The sequence below is a fragment of the Ips typographus genome, linkage group LG8 (assembly GCF_016097725.1).
Source record: "Ips typographus isolate SLU linkage group LG8, UJ_Ityp_2.0, whole genome shotgun sequence".
In the NCBI taxonomy this organism is placed as follows: domain Eukaryota; kingdom Metazoa; phylum Arthropoda; class Insecta; order Coleoptera; family Curculionidae; genus Ips; species Ips typographus.
Window position 1 is genome coordinate 7,772,024 of NC_138429.1, and position 19,298 is coordinate 7,791,321.

At 33.7% G+C, this 19,298-nt stretch overlaps 1 protein-coding gene across 5 annotated transcripts in view; it reads right to left on the reverse strand.

Annotated features, from left to right (window-relative positions):
• The window catches only part of chinmo (Chronologically inappropriate morphogenesis), a 32,225-nt gene that overhangs the window by 5,406 nt on the left and 7,521 nt on the right, over positions 1-19,298 (reverse strand). For 2 of the 5 annotated variants that reach the window (XM_081984886.1, XM_081984883.1), the window contains exons 2-6: positions 7,080-7,229; positions 3,265-3,602; positions 2,871-3,037; positions 930-1,174; positions 551-805 (exon numbers count right to left, since the gene is read on the reverse strand). In XM_081984886.1, coding sequence (XP_081841012.1) covers positions 551-805; positions 930-1,174; positions 2,871-3,037; positions 3,265-3,602; positions 7,080-7,200 — 1,126 coding nt within the window. In that variant the 5' untranslated portion in view covers positions 7,201-7,229. Of the gene's footprint in view, positions 1-550; positions 806-929; positions 1,175-2,870; positions 3,038-3,264; positions 3,603-7,079; positions 7,230-7,326; positions 7,514-10,481; positions 10,691-19,298 lie in introns of those variants that run through there. The other 3 variants (XM_081984885.1, XM_081984884.1, XM_081984887.1) reach the window with 3 other exon arrangements.

A 19,298-nucleotide genomic window follows, 5' to 3' on the forward strand; every position in this document is an offset into this window, starting at 1 on the left:
GTGTGAGTTTTTATTCTTAAATACTTTCTCAAAGAGTTACAAGGCAAAAAGTGATAGAATGCAATCTAGTGCTCTTCTTCAACTAGTTTGATTTGTCAAGTTAGCGTAGCTCCATTATTTAAGGAGCTATCAAAAAGTGTTAAGAAAGACAGTTGTAGCAAATTTCATGCTCTACAAGACTGCATACGGATGTTTTGTCCTTAAGGTCCTCCTCAGGAGTTACATACCAAAAACTGGCAAAATGTACAATGTACTGACAGAAATCGATTTTGTCCAGGATTAGGGCATTTAGTTCATGATTAATCTTAAAACTGTGTCCCTTTTTAGAACGGTGCGTTTATTTTACTACTGTGCGTAAAGAAGATCATTACCTAACTAAAAACTATGCGTAATTATCTATTTACAGTGTGGTCGAAGGTAAAATTGTTATCATCAGTGAGTGACATACATCTTGCGACATCTATACTTTATTATTCCAACTGACAAAGCCTAGTTAGCTTCGAAAAGTGCAGATGTCGCCTGCGTTCCAACTTTATATTGATTTACTTACCATCTGGTGTATTAATCGTGGCTTGCTTGTGATGCGCTAGTTTTCCAGTTGTCGAGTTCCATAATGTAGTAGGTATCATATCCGTTTTGTCACGATCGTACTCAAATTTGTTATGTCCAATATTTCCATTTGGAGAGTTTCCATGATTCATGGGTGACATTCTGGGCGCGTGATTTCCTCCTGTTCCCCCACCCCCCGTACTTGAAGGCGGTTCGTCTTGTTGTACTGCTGATGGTTCCATTTTTATTCGAAGATCTAGAAGACAAATGTCAACTAAATATCTCTAAGTTAAGTTACAAGAAACAAAACAGATGAATAAGATATACAATTTTTTAGTTTTTAGTTACACAATAAGATCTTTGATTACAATGATATCTACCTTCTGGACATCCTGGATCTTGACACCGTTCCGCAGTGTTGCTCTCTGGACAAATGAGGGCCGTTGCTCTATCATTGGCCTCGTAGATTTCGGCAGGCGGGGCATCGGCCTCGTTGTGAGGGGCAGAGCACGAAGAACTCGAAGAAGGTCTGTAAGCCAAAGACAAAGGCGTTGGTGATACCGATCTTTTGCTGCCATCCCGAAGCACCGACGCGCGATTCTCTTGAACCAATTCGTTTGGTGATCTAAAATAAAATTACGTCAGACTTAAAATGTATCAGAATTCGGTCGAGCGTGGCTCTAAAAAGAAATTACGGTTTGACAGATTACTTGATAAGATTAAGTCGGAGCATAATTTTTATTTTTATCGAGTTTACGGCGCCGGACCGGAATTTCTGGCTTTACATGAAATTGTGTAATGCACAATGAATGAAGCGTTATGTTATCAAATGTTCACATTTTTTATCTGTGGATTCGTGTTTGTTGTGGCAATATCATCCAACTTGGCCCGAATCTTTATGCGGACGATATAAACCACAAAACGATAAATGATCAAAACAAACACACACACTAATTTCAAATATTTGTTTGTTGTAGTTTTTTTTTACAGAAACACAGCTAACTAATAACAGTTAACACAACAAAAAGCAAGAAATGGGGAAAAAGAAGGAAAACCAACCACAGAAACAAAAATTATAATAATGAAACCGAAAGGCGAATTGAGAACAAAGGACACACTGATAACATATCTGAGTCGCAAAAGTGACTGAAATTTTCCATCTTTAATCTGACAGAAGAAAAATGGCCTACAGAGAAGCTGAACACAGACTGGGAAAAAACAATTGAAGAAGAATGATCACAGAATACTGCTCATTTTTTATATTTTCTGTATGATATTTAAATTTGAAGCTCTAAAAGAGCTAGAGAACAAAAGGAAGAACTAAATGATCTAAAAGAAATATCTATACGAACAATTCCCAAAAACTTAAAAAAACAGGGATCATGCTTTGGAAGAAAAAAAACAGTAATTCAATGATATATCAGAAATTTTGATCATCAGAGAAAAGAGGAAGAATTCAAAAGAGGAAAGGATGATGTAAATAATATGAAAAACTTGACAATACTAAAAAATTCCAATGCACAGCAAAGGGCATATTTATACCAAAGAATCTTAAATTAGGTAAAATAAGTACAAAAAAAGCACTTTAAAATTTTTCACTTTTCAAAAAAATTGAAAGAATAGGAATGAAGATAGGAGTCTATTTTTACTACTTTTTAAAATTCAATATCTCGGTAACATGAAGAGCTAGAGAGGCCAGTTTTAGTTCATTTTGAAGTGTTTTTGATCCTTTTTTAATGGTGTTTTAGTAAAATCTATAAGAGTTCAAATAAAAAAGTTAAAATCATTCAAAAATTGAAAAAAACTTATTTTTGCAAAAAGTTCAATTTTGGCAATTTTTTATTTTGCTCCAGGAGGGTTCTAACGCACAGCAAAGGGCATACTTATACCAAAGAACCTGAAATTAGGTAAAATAAGTACAAAAAAAGCACTTTCAAATTTTTGTAAGTAAAACAAAACCAAAAATCCTTTGATAAAGAATAAATGATCCTACTCAACTCTCTAGAATTACGAATGGGAAAAGAATCTAGAACCAAAGAGGGAAAGAAAAAAGACAATACAGCCAACATAAATGACAGTAGACAAAAAAAACATACATGAGCAATTTGAAACTAAAATACTGATGTAAATTCATAACCAAAATCAAAAGTGATCAATCTATGTAAGTGCTTTAGTTAATGCAAACAATCATTACTATTTAAGAGTCTACTCAAGTCTGAACAAGAAAAATGTCAGGTACATCAATTTTTAGATTGTTTAACTTAATGTTTGATAACAAATAGTGATGAATGTAATGACGTAATGAAAGATTGCTTATATACCTTGGGTGTTTCATTTCGTATGGTGAATTATTCGTTGAAGATAGTCGTTCGTAGGGCCTGTAATGGTGTGGCATATATGGTGACATTTTAGGGGAATAGCTGGGGGACGGGCTCGATTGCTGTTGTTGATGATTCGGTTGACTGTTTTCGGTGTCTTCTTTTAAAATCTGCAAAATAAAAATTTCTTGTAAGGCTTAAAGTAATGTAATTTTGAAGGATTTATTTAAAAAAACGTACAAGGTCTTCAGCCAGACGAATCAATTGAAACGCGTTCTTATCGCAATTTTTTGGAGGTCATAAAGCTTGATAATGCTGCTCGTGTACTTAATCTAACGCATTGAAAAACTTTTACACAAAAAAATAATAATACTTATAAAAACCATTGTAAAACCACCTTAAATCGTTTCCTAGTGGGAGAATCCAAAGGTGGAGGAGCTCCCTCCATATCTGGCGCTCTCTGGGTGTGACTTTGAGCCACCGCCAATTTCTCATGCTCGATGCTTAGTCCCTTGACTTGCAGACACTCGGCAGCTTTTAGAAAACTGGACAAAGCGTCCTGCGACACGTGCACCTCTCCTTTGTACATGAATTCCAAGAGGGCGGCCATGTTTGAGGCCGACGTTCCGTCCAAGATCACCAAAAGGTTCTGGTGAAGGGGGGCGGTCTCGAAGAGGTCGGACAAATGTTTACTGCACGCCGCCAGTATAAGTTTGTGGGCTTTGAATGTGACACCTGAAAGATTTTAATTTGTTTATTTAATCACAAATATGTCAAGATGTAGAAAGTGACAAAATGTAACTAAATAAGTGATGGTTCCTAAAATGTTTATGGTTTTCCAAATTCTATTGGATGTTACACTATTTTTGGCTAAGGCCATGCCTAGAGGATAGTTTGATTTGAATACTAATTGAGGTCAAAATGCTCGACTCAAATGACAAAACCTTCTACTCTAAATTTAGTGTTATCTTGTGATTATTCCAAGACAAATAATAACAGTCCTAATTATTTTCATAGATAAGAGCCAAACATCATCGATTACATCCGCCTGCAAGCTGCACTTGACCTAAAAGCCTAGTTCGTTAAAAGCTCATGTGCATCTCTCGTTATATACTTTAAAATTCCTGCTGGTAAACATCGTAAAGCGTATAATATAATCTACAACACCGTTAGTAGTGTTTGGATGAAAAATGAATGAAATTTCTAGGTATATCGGCGATATGCATAGAAAAGCATTTTTCGATGTATAATTAGGTTGCAGCTAAATTTATAATAGATTTGACCTGGTTTCCTGGTTTTTTTGTTTGATAATATCGTCGACGTACGACTTTGACTCGTCTTGCATCAAAAATGTAAATTATTAGAAACATTGTACAGGCCGATTATTTTATATTTTACTCAATTGCTAGCTCAGTTCATTTTGATATGAACTAAACACTCAAAAATGTTAACACTCTGTATCAAGCAATTTTTGTCCCTTGAACTTTTTCCGTATTTCTACTAGGTTAGGAGATATTCCACCAAATCCATTTTGATGACCAGAAACACCATTTTTCTGAAAAAGTGCCTCAAAATTTTGCCTGTCCATAACTCGGTTATTTTTTGAGATACAGGATTGGTAAGCAACTTAAAACAAATCGTTTTTTCTCCTCTTTCAAGTGGTGTGCTCCAAAATCACATTGGCAGCCTTTGTTATTCATGACGACTCAAAAAAAGAAAGTTGTTGTTTGGTCATTCTGTAGGCAGTTTCAGAGAGAATTTGTTGGTTTAAGAATAAAGTGTTCTTGAGTTTTTTACGCAATTTTCATCCTTTGCACTTTTACCGTATCTCTACTAGGTTATAAGATATTCGACAAAATGGATTGTGGAGATTAGAAACACTATTTTTCTGAAAAAGTGCCTTAAAACTTTGCCTGTCTATATAGCTCGGATGTTTTTTGAGGTACAGGACTCAAAAAATGTTATTTTTTCTCTTTTTTCAAGTAGTGTGCTCCAAAACCACCTTGGTGGGTTTTGGAGTACAGGATACAATGATTTTTGACCTTTTCTACACAATTTTCATTCTGTGCACTTTTCCCGTATTTCTACTAGATTAGGAGGTATTCTAGAAAATTTGGAGACCAAAAACTCCATTTTTTTCAAATTTTCAAATCAAATTTAACATTTGTTGCTTTGACCTTCAATAAATCTTTTATTTCATACACTTTATTATTTCTTTTGGTCTATAAATAGTCAATAAAACAGGTTTTCCATCAACCTATAAAAGTTAGTTGCTTGGAGCTAGAGGAACATGGGTTTTCCATCTCAACCATTTTGACATTTTTTGCTTTAACATTAAATAACTTGCTTATTTCCAAGACTTGTCTAGGACTTTTATACGTCAATGGATAGCCAATAAAACAGGCTTTTCATTGGTGTATAAAAGTTGTTGGGTTCGTGGTAAGGTTTTGCCGATAGGGGGCGTCAAACTGAAGCGAGAGAAAAATACTGCAACTTTGCTTTCCAATCAAAATTAACGGAGTTGAGTAAAAAAACTATAAACAATCACCCTGTTCTACCATTATTGACTTAAAACAATGTAACCACATATGCTTGACAGATTTACGTTCGTTTTTCATTGCTTACGAAATAAATTTAAATTAGCTGAACAACCGAGTAAAGGATATTGTTGTGTGGGAGAGTTATGTATCCAAAAAATGCGTCAGCACATAATTTGAAACTTTCAATGAGCAAAACTCAACCATGAACAAGACAGATTTATGAGTTTTCACAAAAACAAAGGGGTACGCTACATAAACCCTTCAAAAAAAAATCAAACTGAAATAATACCCTCGCTTTGTTATTTCTGGACTATGTAAGAGTGTGGAATTGATTAAAATCCACTACAGGAACTTAAAAATCAATGACCTTATTAGTTTCGTCATCTAACGGATTTCGTTTCGTGCTAGTTGCATTTGTGTGACGTGTCGAAATCGACGCATCAAAAAAGTGAAATCAAGCCAAGGTGGCATCTATTTGGTACTCTGATCAATAGTAGTTGAATAGGTGGGCCTAGTCAAACTGCGTCCTCTGCTAAATTTGGTGAAAGTAAAATGAAAGCTTCATTATGGTTACTACTATTTACATATTTGAAAATTTGTATGCACTTTTGCCTACACCATCAATAATTATGTTTACTGCAATTTCTAGTAATTTGAAACTTCATGGTAAATACAATGTAAGGTTTATCTATCCACTCTACTATACATTTCATGATCACGTCTTCAAGTTTGCCTAATAAAACAAGAAGAGGAGTTTTACTTACTTTTATTTTAAAAAAGATAAATATACAACCTAAAACATTTTTTTCAAAAACTATGACCTTTAAGATCAATGTATTTCTTTTACAATTTTTCTCTACGTAATCTTGTGTGGCATCTTCTATCAAGCCGAAATGCAAGCGCAACCAAGCGATAACTAACGGAAACGAAGAACAAAGAAATATGCACCAAAACTAATTTCGATCTAACGGTATGGATGTGGCAATCTGTTCTTTTTCACCAAAATGCAACATGAACGCACAATGTAACTTAGAAACAACGGTTCCCATGTACCGTATAGCCCACCTCGAAATGAAAGTACTACCTTTGATCAATCCGAAAAATCGAGGTTGAATTTTTTTCGGTTTAGCTTCGAAGCTACTACTTTTATTGCAACACTGCATTTTTTAAATTCTACACAGTTTTGTATTATCATTTCAGATCAACTGATCAAGATTATCAGTGAAAGCTCTGAATGGACTGGAATTATCAGTAAATTTCCCTGTTAAAATTTGTTTTTTAAAACATTTTTAAGATTCTTTTGCTACTTTATTTTCATCCAGCAATTTTAGCATATTTTAATGTGGTTTTAATAACCACAAGTTAATAAGTTTCTTTTAGTTTGAATATACTCATGAATAACCATCCCCAAAGACAATAATCCAAAAGATTGAGGTCTGGCAACCTAACAGAACCATCATGATAGTAAAATAATCCAATAATTAGTTCCTATTTTAGCTGCAAATTATCTAGACTACAAATTAAAATTTTCCAACAAAGTATCAAATGTTCGTGTTTATGCCTGCACAGTTTAAAACCAATTCCGTGGATAATTAAAAATAATTATTAGAGTACCTAAATGTCAAACAAAGGCACCTTTTAAAGATTTAAGTAAGTTTTGACTGTTACTTACCATCGCAAAACAAAGTAACATCAGCTAAACTCTCAGACTTGAAAAGGTTGCTAAAAGATGTAGCCAAGTTTGATCCAAAACTGTTCCACTTCAAACAAAACTGTTGCTGCTGAGAGTCCATTTCAAACCCGGAGTGAAAAATGTGGTGAGCTGCAATAAAAAAAAAACTTTAAAACCTTAATTTTTTAAAATAAAAAAAATGGTGATTTAGTGACTGAAAAGTTAATTAAAAAACACACACACTTACGTGCCATTTTTAGTAGTGAATAATCAGTAAAACACTTTATAATGTGAATCAAACAAATGCTCAATCAATACTAGTCACCAAATCAAACTATCTGCAATTATAAACATCCTCTCAAAACAAACTGCAACGCACTAGTATACGATTCGATTAGGAAAAACACACTACATCAAGTGCATACATAGTTGCATCAATACAATTTAATTTTAACTACATTAACAATATGTTTTTCGGTTAAATGTGTTTATTCTGCTAACTGACGATGACGATAACAAAATTGCTGAATTTGTCACAATTGCTTGAGCAAATATCGTTGCGTAAAAGTGCACGAGTGCATGAGGTGGATTTTTTCTACCAAAATCGAAGGTTATGATGATAGAATAGTTTTGCGAAATAGTTTTCAAATATTTATTAATTCCACCTAAGCTGGAACATTAAGTGGTATATTATTATATGTTGTAATGACATTTTTGAATGATGATATTTACACCTAAAATATTGTTTATAATGATTCTTACTAGAGTCGACAAATATTTTTTATTTAGTTTCCAGCAAAATGAAAACATCAAAATAAGTTTACTAGTGATAGATCTTGAATTCATTCAGTCACTTGGAGATTCCAGATATGATGCAGTTAGATGTCTGTATATCAATGAAAATTATACTCTATTCATTCATTTCATTGAGGCAATGGAATTTTTAACGAGTGATCGTGACGTTTTAAATCTTCACACACCGAAAAAAAGTCAATTTTCTAGACTCTAAAACACTTTTTTAAGGTGGAAAAGTATGAAAATTACATTAAAATCGACGTTGTCAAAACTTGATTCAGTCATTTCAGCAACGTCGAAAAGCTCAACGAATTCTTGTAATTGGAAAAACGTAGGCCACTTTGACGAACCAGAATGACAGGTTTATTATCAGCTGTCAAAACTTATTAAACAGTGCCGTGAAACTGTAAAATGTCTCGTTTTGTTTGACAGTTTTGACACTTAATAACACTTTACAGTGTGGCCTATAACACTCGTTAAAAATTACTAAAACTCATCATCAAAGGCAAAAAACTCCTTTAATAATTTCATCCAAAAAATAAATAATCATTTCAAGCTTCTGACAATTCTCGAGAAATACCCAACAATAATTAGATTGCATTTTACTAGTTGATTTAATTAAAACAATATTTTTCAGCAATTAACAATTATTCATATCCATTCCGGTTGACCATGGTTGCATTGCCTGGTTCGATCAGATCAGTGGTACCATACCGCTAACGCAATTGCGTAAGTGAAATTCGGCGTGTGGCATTGAACAATGCTTAAACAAAAACGAACCAAAAAAATTCATTCGACGTTTAATAATAATTCCGTCTGACCTTAAATAGACTTTTTAAATGGCAACCGTAAATTATGGTTCACGTGTTCTACTAAAAGTTGCAATTTTCTTCCTTCTTGTTAACCAAAAATTGTTTTTGGTGAGTTAAAAACAGTTCTGAGAACAGAGATCATTCACCTTAGTCTAGTCTAGGCTGATGCTTATTTTTGGCAGATTTGCAAGCATTGTTCACAAAATTGCGACGAGAAATAGAACATAATAAACTAGTCAAAAATGGATTTTACATCCTGGACTAAAAAATTGTCAGTAATCAAGAGGAAAAATATCTTAAATCAAAAAAAAAGGGAAAAAGTGTGTTAGTGGTACAAAAAAGTAAATAAGTACTCTAATGTGCAACTAATCATTTTAACTTTTTATTTTAAACCCATGAGAACTGTCAGCTATTTAGTACAGAAATACAATATTGACCCTAATGATGGTACATATTTAAGGCCAGTATACACCAAACTAATAGAATCCAGATTAAATTATAATCAAAGTTAAAGTTCAAATTTTCTATGTATTCCTAGGCTCTAGAGCGTCTTAATCGCGATTAAAACTAATCCTTCAATTTCGACCGCTTAAGCCTGATTTTCTAACTTCAAAGTGCGGAATCGAAAAGGTAAAATGTGTTTTCATTATAGAAAAATGGAACTAGAAGATAAAATAATCTTTAGAGAACAATTTGGATATCATAGACATTTTTTACTATTAATAGTTAATTAGGTGAAACTTTTCACTTTCTGTGAATTTTGAAAAAAGCCAAAAATTTCGCGATTTTGCTAGTAAAATATGATACAAATTTAAATTTTATTTCAAATAGTAAATTATGGTGGTGTTTTTTCTGTTCTATATTTTTTTACTGACAGTAGTGGCGTACATTTACAAATTTTACAATATTGTCAAGTATTTCTTGAAGATCAACTAATCCTGGCGCAAACTGGCAATCTCGATTAACTCAGGCTTAATGGAACAAATGGTACAAATGATGCATTTTGCAGAGTAAATTCTGTTGAAAAACTTTACTTCATTACCAATCTTAGGTTTAAATAAACTTTTGCTTAATTAAGAGTATAATACTCATATTTGGGATGAATTTTCTACAAGGCTGACAAATTAGATGTATGCAAACATTGGTGGCAAATACAGGCTTTATGAAACACCATGTATATCCAAAAGAAATCGTAAACTATGCCTCTCACTATTTTTTAAACATTTTCTGTATTTCTCGAAACAAATGATTTTGGTTTATAAGCTTGGCACATTCAATACAGATATAATTATCAATAAATACAGTGACAGAAGTAGAGAAAAATGCGAGTCATCCAAAACATTATCAATTAAATTTTTTTAAGGAAACAGCTAGGTATATTCAGTCTACTGATATTTTCCTTAAACATCATCAGATCTCGTACAAATGAACTTAAATACCAGCACGAAATCAGGTTACGTTTCTTTTCTTTCCCGTCCCATTGAGTCGCGGGCTTTTGAATTCTTGCCCTATTGAATAACCAGCCTTGCATTCAGGAGGGTAACAGAGAACACCCCAATATTACATTCATAAAGATTTTCATCAACTCATGCTGCGAGACTTTGCGACTGAAGGAGAGTAATGCGTCTTGCACCATTATAAGAATAAATATAGGTTAAGTAAATGTTGAAAAAGTTGGATTACATAATTTTTTTTTATCTAATCTAACTACAGGCCGCAATCAATCAAGGGGTCCGGATAGTAGTAATTGCTACAGCGTGGCAATTTTTGGGTGGAATGCATTTCGGTGACTTACTGCGAAAAATTCAGCGTACTCCAACTAAGTGACAATTCCAGTGCCACCGTACTATAAATATCAGCAAGCCGAAAAAAAACCTAAATCCTAGGCATGTATACGAAAATTGTTTATTCGCACTCACGCACTTTGCGACGCATTCTCGAGAGCGAAAATCGAGCTGCTGCTGCGTTTGCACGCACCACGTCCGTTATGGCGACTGGCATTCCTGCTACACGCACACGCATCGCAGGCTTGTTATCGGCGAAATTCGCAGCAAACGGAGCTTCGATTGTCGGCAGGATTCTAAATGTCACGGGCGATTATGCATTTCTCTATTTCAGCCAGTCTCTACTGGCTTTGACATAGTAGGTACTGGGTTTTGGAACGATGGCGATTTTACTTTCACTTCGCTTCAACCACACCACAAATAGGCCGAATTACAATACAATACATTTGGACTAGTAGTGGGAAATGTCAGGCAGTTTTATGATTTTAACTTGAAATTTTCAAAAAAAAATGCTTTTATAGGACTCCCATAGAAAATAAAACTTTTACTCCCCAATAAGTGAGAGTATTTTTCTTCGCAAAGTCCGTATTCTTGAAAAGTGGAAATGGAGTTACCAAGAGAAAAGCATATAGAATGTGACAGAAACTTGCCATTGCCAAACAGGTCTGTCACATTATATTAACTCTTGAGAATTCCGTTCTCTGCATTCCCGAATTAGGCTCCAGAAAATAAAAGTGACTTAAACCATAACATTGGTGGTAAACTACCTTTGCTCGTGTAGATGCACTTAAAAACATGAGAGTCTCCAAGTAATCCATGTCTCACTCATCTCATTCAAATTCTTCTCAAGTTTGCAGCACTTGCTCTACAGTAGAAGAAAAACCATTTGCTGCACCATAAACAAATACTTCAGATAATAAGACTTTAAAGCAGAAATTTAATTTTTGAAGAGAAAATGTGGTGCATTATCACCGTTTCAAAAAATTATCAAGTATTTTTGCTGTAATTTGAGTAACCAAAACAGCGTAGGGGATATAATCAAAAACACTTGTTAAACTAGTAGATACAGGGTGTCCCACGACGAAAGACATCGATTGATATTGGAAAAAGTATAAATAGGAGAGTTTTGAAAATTTGGCAGGATACCGATGTGGGCATGCCCAATCTAACTAAAATATTTTCAAGATGGTTGCACTTCCGTTTATACCGTTTATATTTATAAGTCGATCACAACTTTCTTATTTTAAATAGAACATCCTATATATTATTACATATTTGGATTCCTCACAAAATTCTGACCAACTTTTGTGTACAATGCCCTATGCCTATCTCTAGCCGTTTTCGAAATATTTGATGTTTTTCCAAAAAAGTGACAGTTGCAACGCTCAACATATTTTTGTACTCTGTCAAAACCATAATTTATTTTGCAATGAAACTTTGGGTTATTGTAAATAAAGGATCGTTTTATTAAACTGAGGGTGCGTAATGACTCATTTGTATACAGGGTCGTCAAAAAAAAATCATAGACCTGCCACTAAAAAAAATGAAAAATTTCAAGTTTTTTAAATAGAAACCCACATTTTTTATGACGGAATCATTTTGAGCATTAAAAATTACTATACGTTTCAATTTACTTGCCTATACCTAAATCCAACCCATTTTGTTTTATTTGAGAATAAACATTTTTATTATTAAAACTTCAGATTTCTTGAAAATTTCTCTCTCTAATTATGTGTGGATTTATGTCACACCAGTAGTAAGAATTATGTCCATTGAACATTCCATTTTTAGTGAATTTGGCCTCGTCGCTCTAAATAATATTATTCAAAAACAATTCTTCTCCATAGTGACTAGTCAGCAAAAACTCACTAAAAACCACTCTCTTCGGAAATTCAACCTCTTTTAAGTGTTACACTAATTTAAATGAAAAAGGGGGAAATTTATGTTTCTTCAGGATCCTTTGAATTGAGCTTTTGGATATGCCTGATTCTACGGAAACTTGTCTTATTGACGAAGTTGGATTTGCAACAAAATAGCCCAAAACTGCAATTTCTACATTTGTGTTATTAAGAATTGGTTTTGTTTTAATAGCTTTTCTCTTCACAGATCCCGTATTCTTAAAATTTTCAATTATTTGCTTGACAGCTTTTGGTGATGGCTTTGGTTTTTCTGGATAACGAGCGGCAAATACCTCACATGTTCTACTTACAACTTTATCACATTCTCCGTAAATAATAAATTAATAATTAATAAATTAATTCTCAAAATGATTCCGTCATAAAAAATGTGGGTTTCTATTTAAAAAACTTGAAATTTTTCATTTTTTTTAGTGGCAAGTTTATGATTTTTTTTGACGACCCTGTATACCAATGAGTCATTACGCACTCTCAGTTTAATAAAACGATCCTTTATTTACAATAACCCAAAGTTTCATTGCAAAATGAATTACGGTTTTGACAGAGTACAAAAATATGTTGAGCATTCCAACTGTCACTTTTTTGGAAAAACATCAAATATTTCGAAAACGGCTAGAGATAGGCATAGGGCATTGTACACAAAAGTTGGTCAGAATTTTGTGAGGAATCCAAATATGTAATAATATATAGGGTGTTCTATTTAAAATAAGAAAGTTGTGATCGACTTCCGGTATAAATGGAAGTGCAACCATCTTGAAAATATTTTAGTTAGATTGGGATGCCCACATCAGTATCCTGCCAAATTTTCAAAACTCTCCTATTTATACTTTTTCCAATATCAATCGATGTCTTTCATCGTGGGACCCTGTATAATTTGACAAAAAGCAAGAGAAAACCATTTTTTAAAGCAAACTCTTAATTTGTATTCAAGCCCTTTGGATAATTTGAGCAAAAACAAGAATTTGCTAAAAAATGTTTAAAGCATATTTAAAGTATCGTTTCTAATCAATGAATTACATGAAATTCTCTATTTACATCATAAATTCCAACCAGTTTTGGTATATTCACAAACATCTTGGTGCACGAATTGTATTTTTCTTGGCACCGCAACAAAGAATTGATCAATATTATACGCATATCGACATTCTACAGCAACGCACATAATTAAACTTTAATCTTTTTGATTACATACAATAATATGGTTGTCACACATAAGAATAATTTTAGTCGTCCTTGTAGTAGCGACAACCTCGCCGAATAAAATATTAATGTAGAAAATGTGTTCAGTGTTGCCATTGCAAATAGTTTTGATGTTTGTTTTTAGCTGGTTAAAGTTGAAACTTTTTGGAAATTGTGGCAACAGTGTCAATCTCGGATTTCAGAGACGCATACAAATTTTATCATCTCTAATAGAAAAGCCTCATCTTTGCATTCTGGTTGGTTCAGTTGACCTGTTTTTCCTTTTCCTTTTTGATCCTTCGCTTTATATTGCCCTATTCACATTCTCTGCAAGGTTTTGGACAGGACTACGCAGAATAAATATTAACCATAATATATTGTGATGACTTGTTTAAGAAACATCAATGCAATTTTTGACTTGAAAACCGGTCAGACCGAAGGTCAATAGCCTAATTAATTAACTTTTGGCCAGCAGGTCTACTACAGTAAATACGCAAATGATTATGTCATTCGACAACATCTGAAGTCGAAACTAAAATTGATTAGCATATGCAAGAACGTTAAAATCCATTCATTGGACTGAAAACCAATTTGAAACTCCACTAAAAGCAAATTTAGAAACTATTCCTTCTATACCCAGAAATTTCAATCAATTTTAGAATATACTTCCTATTTGTGTCTATTTAATATCCACCCAAAGGGAGTATACAAAGGAAAATTAGTAGGTTCCACCGTTCTATATTTCGACTCCCCAATTTTATCGCGGTGGGATGCGTGATGAAGTTTTCATTATTTAGTTAGGAAATTAGGAAAACAGTAACGGATGAGAACGTAGTTTAAATATTTGATAACATTAATTGAAGTATACAACACTAAAATCAATACAACGCTCTGCCAGGTTGAGGATCTATTCCATCACACATTTCGTATATTCATGGAGGTAAATTGGATTACTTAGGAGGTTGGATAGACATACACGCAGAAATTTAGAACAAATGATAATTACTAATAATTCATAACTTGAATACGCAGAGATTTTGAAAAACAATACGATCTTAGGATGCTTATCTTGGAGTGAGGGCCATCAAAAGGTACAACGTAGTAAACGAAACAATTTTTACAATAGAAATTTTTAATCCTTGCAATATTTTTATAATTGAATTCTAGTGGAAAGAGTAGTTACAAATTTTTAGTGTTTTAATGTTCATGGCTGTATGCTGCCAATTTTCTTTTTGTCTGGTTGTTTTGTGTGTTATTGTTCTCTCTGTTACGTTTCAGGTTTAAAACTCTAAAACCCAAAAAATGGTACAGAAAGGTTAGTACTCTCCTCATTATCATTTTTCAATATGCACTTTGAAATAAGCTTGCATACAATTGAACGAAGGAATAACAAAACTGCAACATTTTGTCTTAAAAAGACAGTAAAACCAAAATTGATGATTGCAACTGATATCTTCGTGTGGTTAACTCGTATTTTAGCTACTTTGACAGTAAGCCTGTTTGAATTTTGACCATTTTGTTGCTTCTTAATTTTTCATAAAACGTCATTAATATTGTACTCTTGTTGTTCTTGTTAAAATGTGAAAAGTGTGGCTTTGCCGTTAAAGCAAACTCGAAAACACCAAACCAATTCGGAGACAAACAAAGCACGATAATTCTGACGATTTGATGCTTGGAAGTAATGTAGATTTGGTAAGCTAATTTAAATGTGATTTTTTCCAACATTTTTCGTTTTGAAGTTATGTTAAAGAACAATGTCTTTCTTTATCATAAGTTTGCAAAAAAATTATTATCAAAATCACAAGATTTGGTAAAAAACAAGTATTTACATTTACATAATGTATAGAGGTATTATTAGCCCAATTTGACCATCAAGAATAAATTTGAAAAGCTGAATCTTACTTTGTTATTACTGATTTAGAAACCATACTTTGTTAACAAATTAACAAATCCAATTTAAATCAGGTTAACAATGATGATGAAGCGTATGTATTTCTAAGTAGTACCACCATAGTACTGCAGTCAATTCGACCACCATCGTGTCCACAACATCGATTTCATTCAAGCTTTTCAGAACGTTATAATCAGTGTCTCGGATCTTTATAAGGAGGATTTTGACGGTAATATTTAAAAAAAAACTAAAATTAAGTGAGAAGTCAGAAATACACAACCAAATAATATTATAAATGCTAAAAATGCACTGATGAAGATGTAAAACGCATTAATGTTGTTTCGTTGTTTTGTACCTTGATGGGATTAAATTTGACAGTTTTCAGGTTTACAACTGACGGCCAAATGTCATAACTGTCAAATATCCACCCATAAAGCTGTAAAATACGTTTGATGCTGCTTGGATTTTAAAAGAGAGTTTTGTGGTTTTCCGGCTTTATGGAGAGGATTTAGACGGTTATTATTTTAATTTTTGCTACATATAGATTTGTTACTCACGGGTAGGTAATGGGTATTATTATCTATACAAAACTAGTGAGCAATAAGCATATTACTACACACAGAAAAAAAAATTATCATACTCATGACGTAATGATATAGTAGATAATACCCAAGGACGGTAAACAGTAAAGGATTGCTTAATCATAATCGCAATGTTGCCCGTATCGGCTCGGGCCGGTGTCATTTCTTGATACTACGCAATATTTCCTTTAAAATAGGGTGCGACTGGGATGAGTTTTACCCGGAGGTTAAGCGTAGGCATTTTGCTGGGTGGCAAACTGCCTGGAGGCGAACATTTTTGAGCAAGGGTGGTAAATATCTTGGCGAGTCTGATGCGTTTCCCTCTAAGCCTTGGTTCTCTGGACTGACTTATAAAGATAGAAGGCATATTACCACCATTATTCGCATTAGGACTGGGCATTGCTTGGTGCCTCAACATTTGTTTATGTTGGGAAGAGCGGACTCTTCATTATGTCATTGTGGTTCGCAGGGCACGTTGGAGCATATTTTGTTCCAATATGACCGAATGAATGGTGATTTGTACCAGGAATTAATTAAAAGTGGAATCCAGGCTCCTGTATGCCTGCGGGGTGTGTTGGGTTCGCCGTCATCCACCATAATTAAACTCATTTGTCATTTTTTGAAAGTTAATAATATTGATTTATGATTTGAACATTATTGGATCATTTCCAGATCTCTGACACCTTCCTTTCCATCCGAGGCTCTTCCAAAAGTGTGACAGCTCCTCCAGAGCCCGGGAGCGTGAAGAGTTTGAATCCTTTGTCGTGTTGTCTTGCTAACTTCTTAATCAGACCTAAGAGGAGGAGCTTAAGCTCTGACGTGGCGTAGGCCACCTTCGACCTAACCTAACTTGGCCTGGCTGAATTCCCTAGTGGTGAAAGCCATAAAGAAAGTTAAAAAAAAAAAAGGTGCGTCAATCTTTTGACAGAAAATTTAAAATGGCGGCCTGCGACGCCATTTTGTCTGTCATTTCTAGAAATTACGTGAAATTTTCTTTAAAATGAGGTGCAAGTCAATATTTTGGCAGAAAATTCAAAATTGCGGCCTGGAACGCCATTTTGTCTGTCATTTCTTGAAACTACGAAAAATTTCCTTTAAAATGAGGTGCAAGTCAATATTTTGACAGAAAATTCAAAATGGCGGTCTGCGACGCCATTTTGTCTCATTTCTTGAAACTACGTGAAATTTCCTTCAGAATGAGGTGCAAGTCAATATTTTGACGATAAAAGACGCTGGTGCAGTCGGTTTTTTGATATCTCAAAAACTAACAGAGTTAGACCTAAAATTTAACATTTTAACCATTTCTTTGCCAGGAACTCGGCCGGATTAAGAGATACATGAAATCTGACTAAAAAATATTTACAATATAATATGTGATATTGGTAAAGGAAATTTGACGAGCTCTAGCGACCAAACGGTGTTATCAATCAACTCATGTTGGGATATTTTTAGAAAGCTTGAAATCTGCTCTATCTTTTTGTTTTCTATGACATTTTGACGTAGCTTGTCAATTAAGGGAGTAATTTAGGGTCAAAGCAACGTGTGTCAAAAAATATGCTACTTTTACAAAAAGTGCAATTTTTAATTTTGCTCCAGGACGGTTCCAATGCACAGCAAAGGGCATATTTATATCAAAGGACCTTAAATTAGGTGAAATAAGTAGAAAAAAGCACTTTACATTTTTTAATTTTTCAAAAAAATTTAAAGAATGGGGGGGTATTAGGCAAGGACGGTAAACAGTAAAAGATTGCTTAATCCCATAAGCGCAATGTTGCCCGTATCGGCTCGGGCCGGTGACGATTTTTACGTCACCATCGGGTCGGGAATCACGCATTCGCGCGATTTTTAACCAATTGCAGTCGATCATATTTAGCGTATTGTGCGCTCGAGACTTTACTGTGACGTCAGGATCCGTACGCCTCCGAGAAACAAAATCGGCCGATTGAGCAATCCTTACCGTCCTGTTTACCGTCCTTGGATAATACCTAACTACTGTTATACAAGGGATAAAATAAAAATTATCAAAATGCATTTATTCATTTGAAATACTAAAATTGTGGCAAATTCAAATATAAATAGCAAACGTAAGCGGAAATGAGCAATAATGTGTTAAACCAATATTCAAAACTTGTATGTAGCTTATACAAATATGCACAATATGAATGTCAGGTTTGTGTAATATAATCAAATTTTAGGACGAATATTTTAAACTTTTATTAAATCTAAACAAGAAAACGCAGTATAGTAATACGTATGAAAATACATATACAGTGTGTTTCCAACTTAAATTAATCATTTTATATAAAATAGAGAAAACATCCCAAGCTGAATTTTAAAGTCGCTTAATTATTGATTATGTTGATAACATAAAGTGTGTAGCTCATAAATTTTGGCAAACTATTTTTAATAAATCAACTTAAGTAATTTATTCGTACCGCATACTTCACACAATACATACTTAATCAACGACTATTAAAACTTCTTCATAGTCAAAGCTCTACGCGTTCTTTGTTACATAGTGAACGTTGACCAAATAATTTGCTATTTTTTTCCAAACCTGGCCTTGAAAACCAGCTTCGAACCCGAATGGCTTTTTTAAAGTGCATTGTCCTGCATTAGCATTTTCTATTAGACGATCTTTATTACTAGAATGAGCTAGGCGATTTTTTATAAATAGGCCTTACGTCATGTTTCGTGGGAGCATTCATTAGTAGTTCCGACTTGAAGGAGCACTGAATCATGAATCTCAACTTGTACAACATGTGATGGTTACAATATGTTGAAGCCTTAAATTTCATGATTAAAACAATATAACTGCAATATCAAAAGCGTATTTAATTCGCAAGGTCGATGGTAAAAGACAAACCTAAACAATTGACCTCCACCTTAAACTTAGAGGTTCTTTGTCCTTTTGCGCAATCAGGAAGTTCTGCGACGCAGACCAATTTAGAATGGATCTTTTTTTTTTTGTTTTAACTAAACGATGCAGGTAATATTTCCTAGAACCGTGACATAAACAGTTAACTTGGGTCAATGTCGAACCAATTAATTAATTGACCGCAACTTTATAATTTTCCCGCTTTCGATTAGGCATCAAACCAAAACTAGGCAGAAGAAGATTTTTTAATTTTGTGACAATATCCGTTTATGTACTGCACTAACAGGGTCAACGACATTATTGTGTAACAGCACTATCTTTATTTGAATATGTATTAACAATTTGATAATATTCAAGGAGTGTGTGCCAAACTTTTACCCATC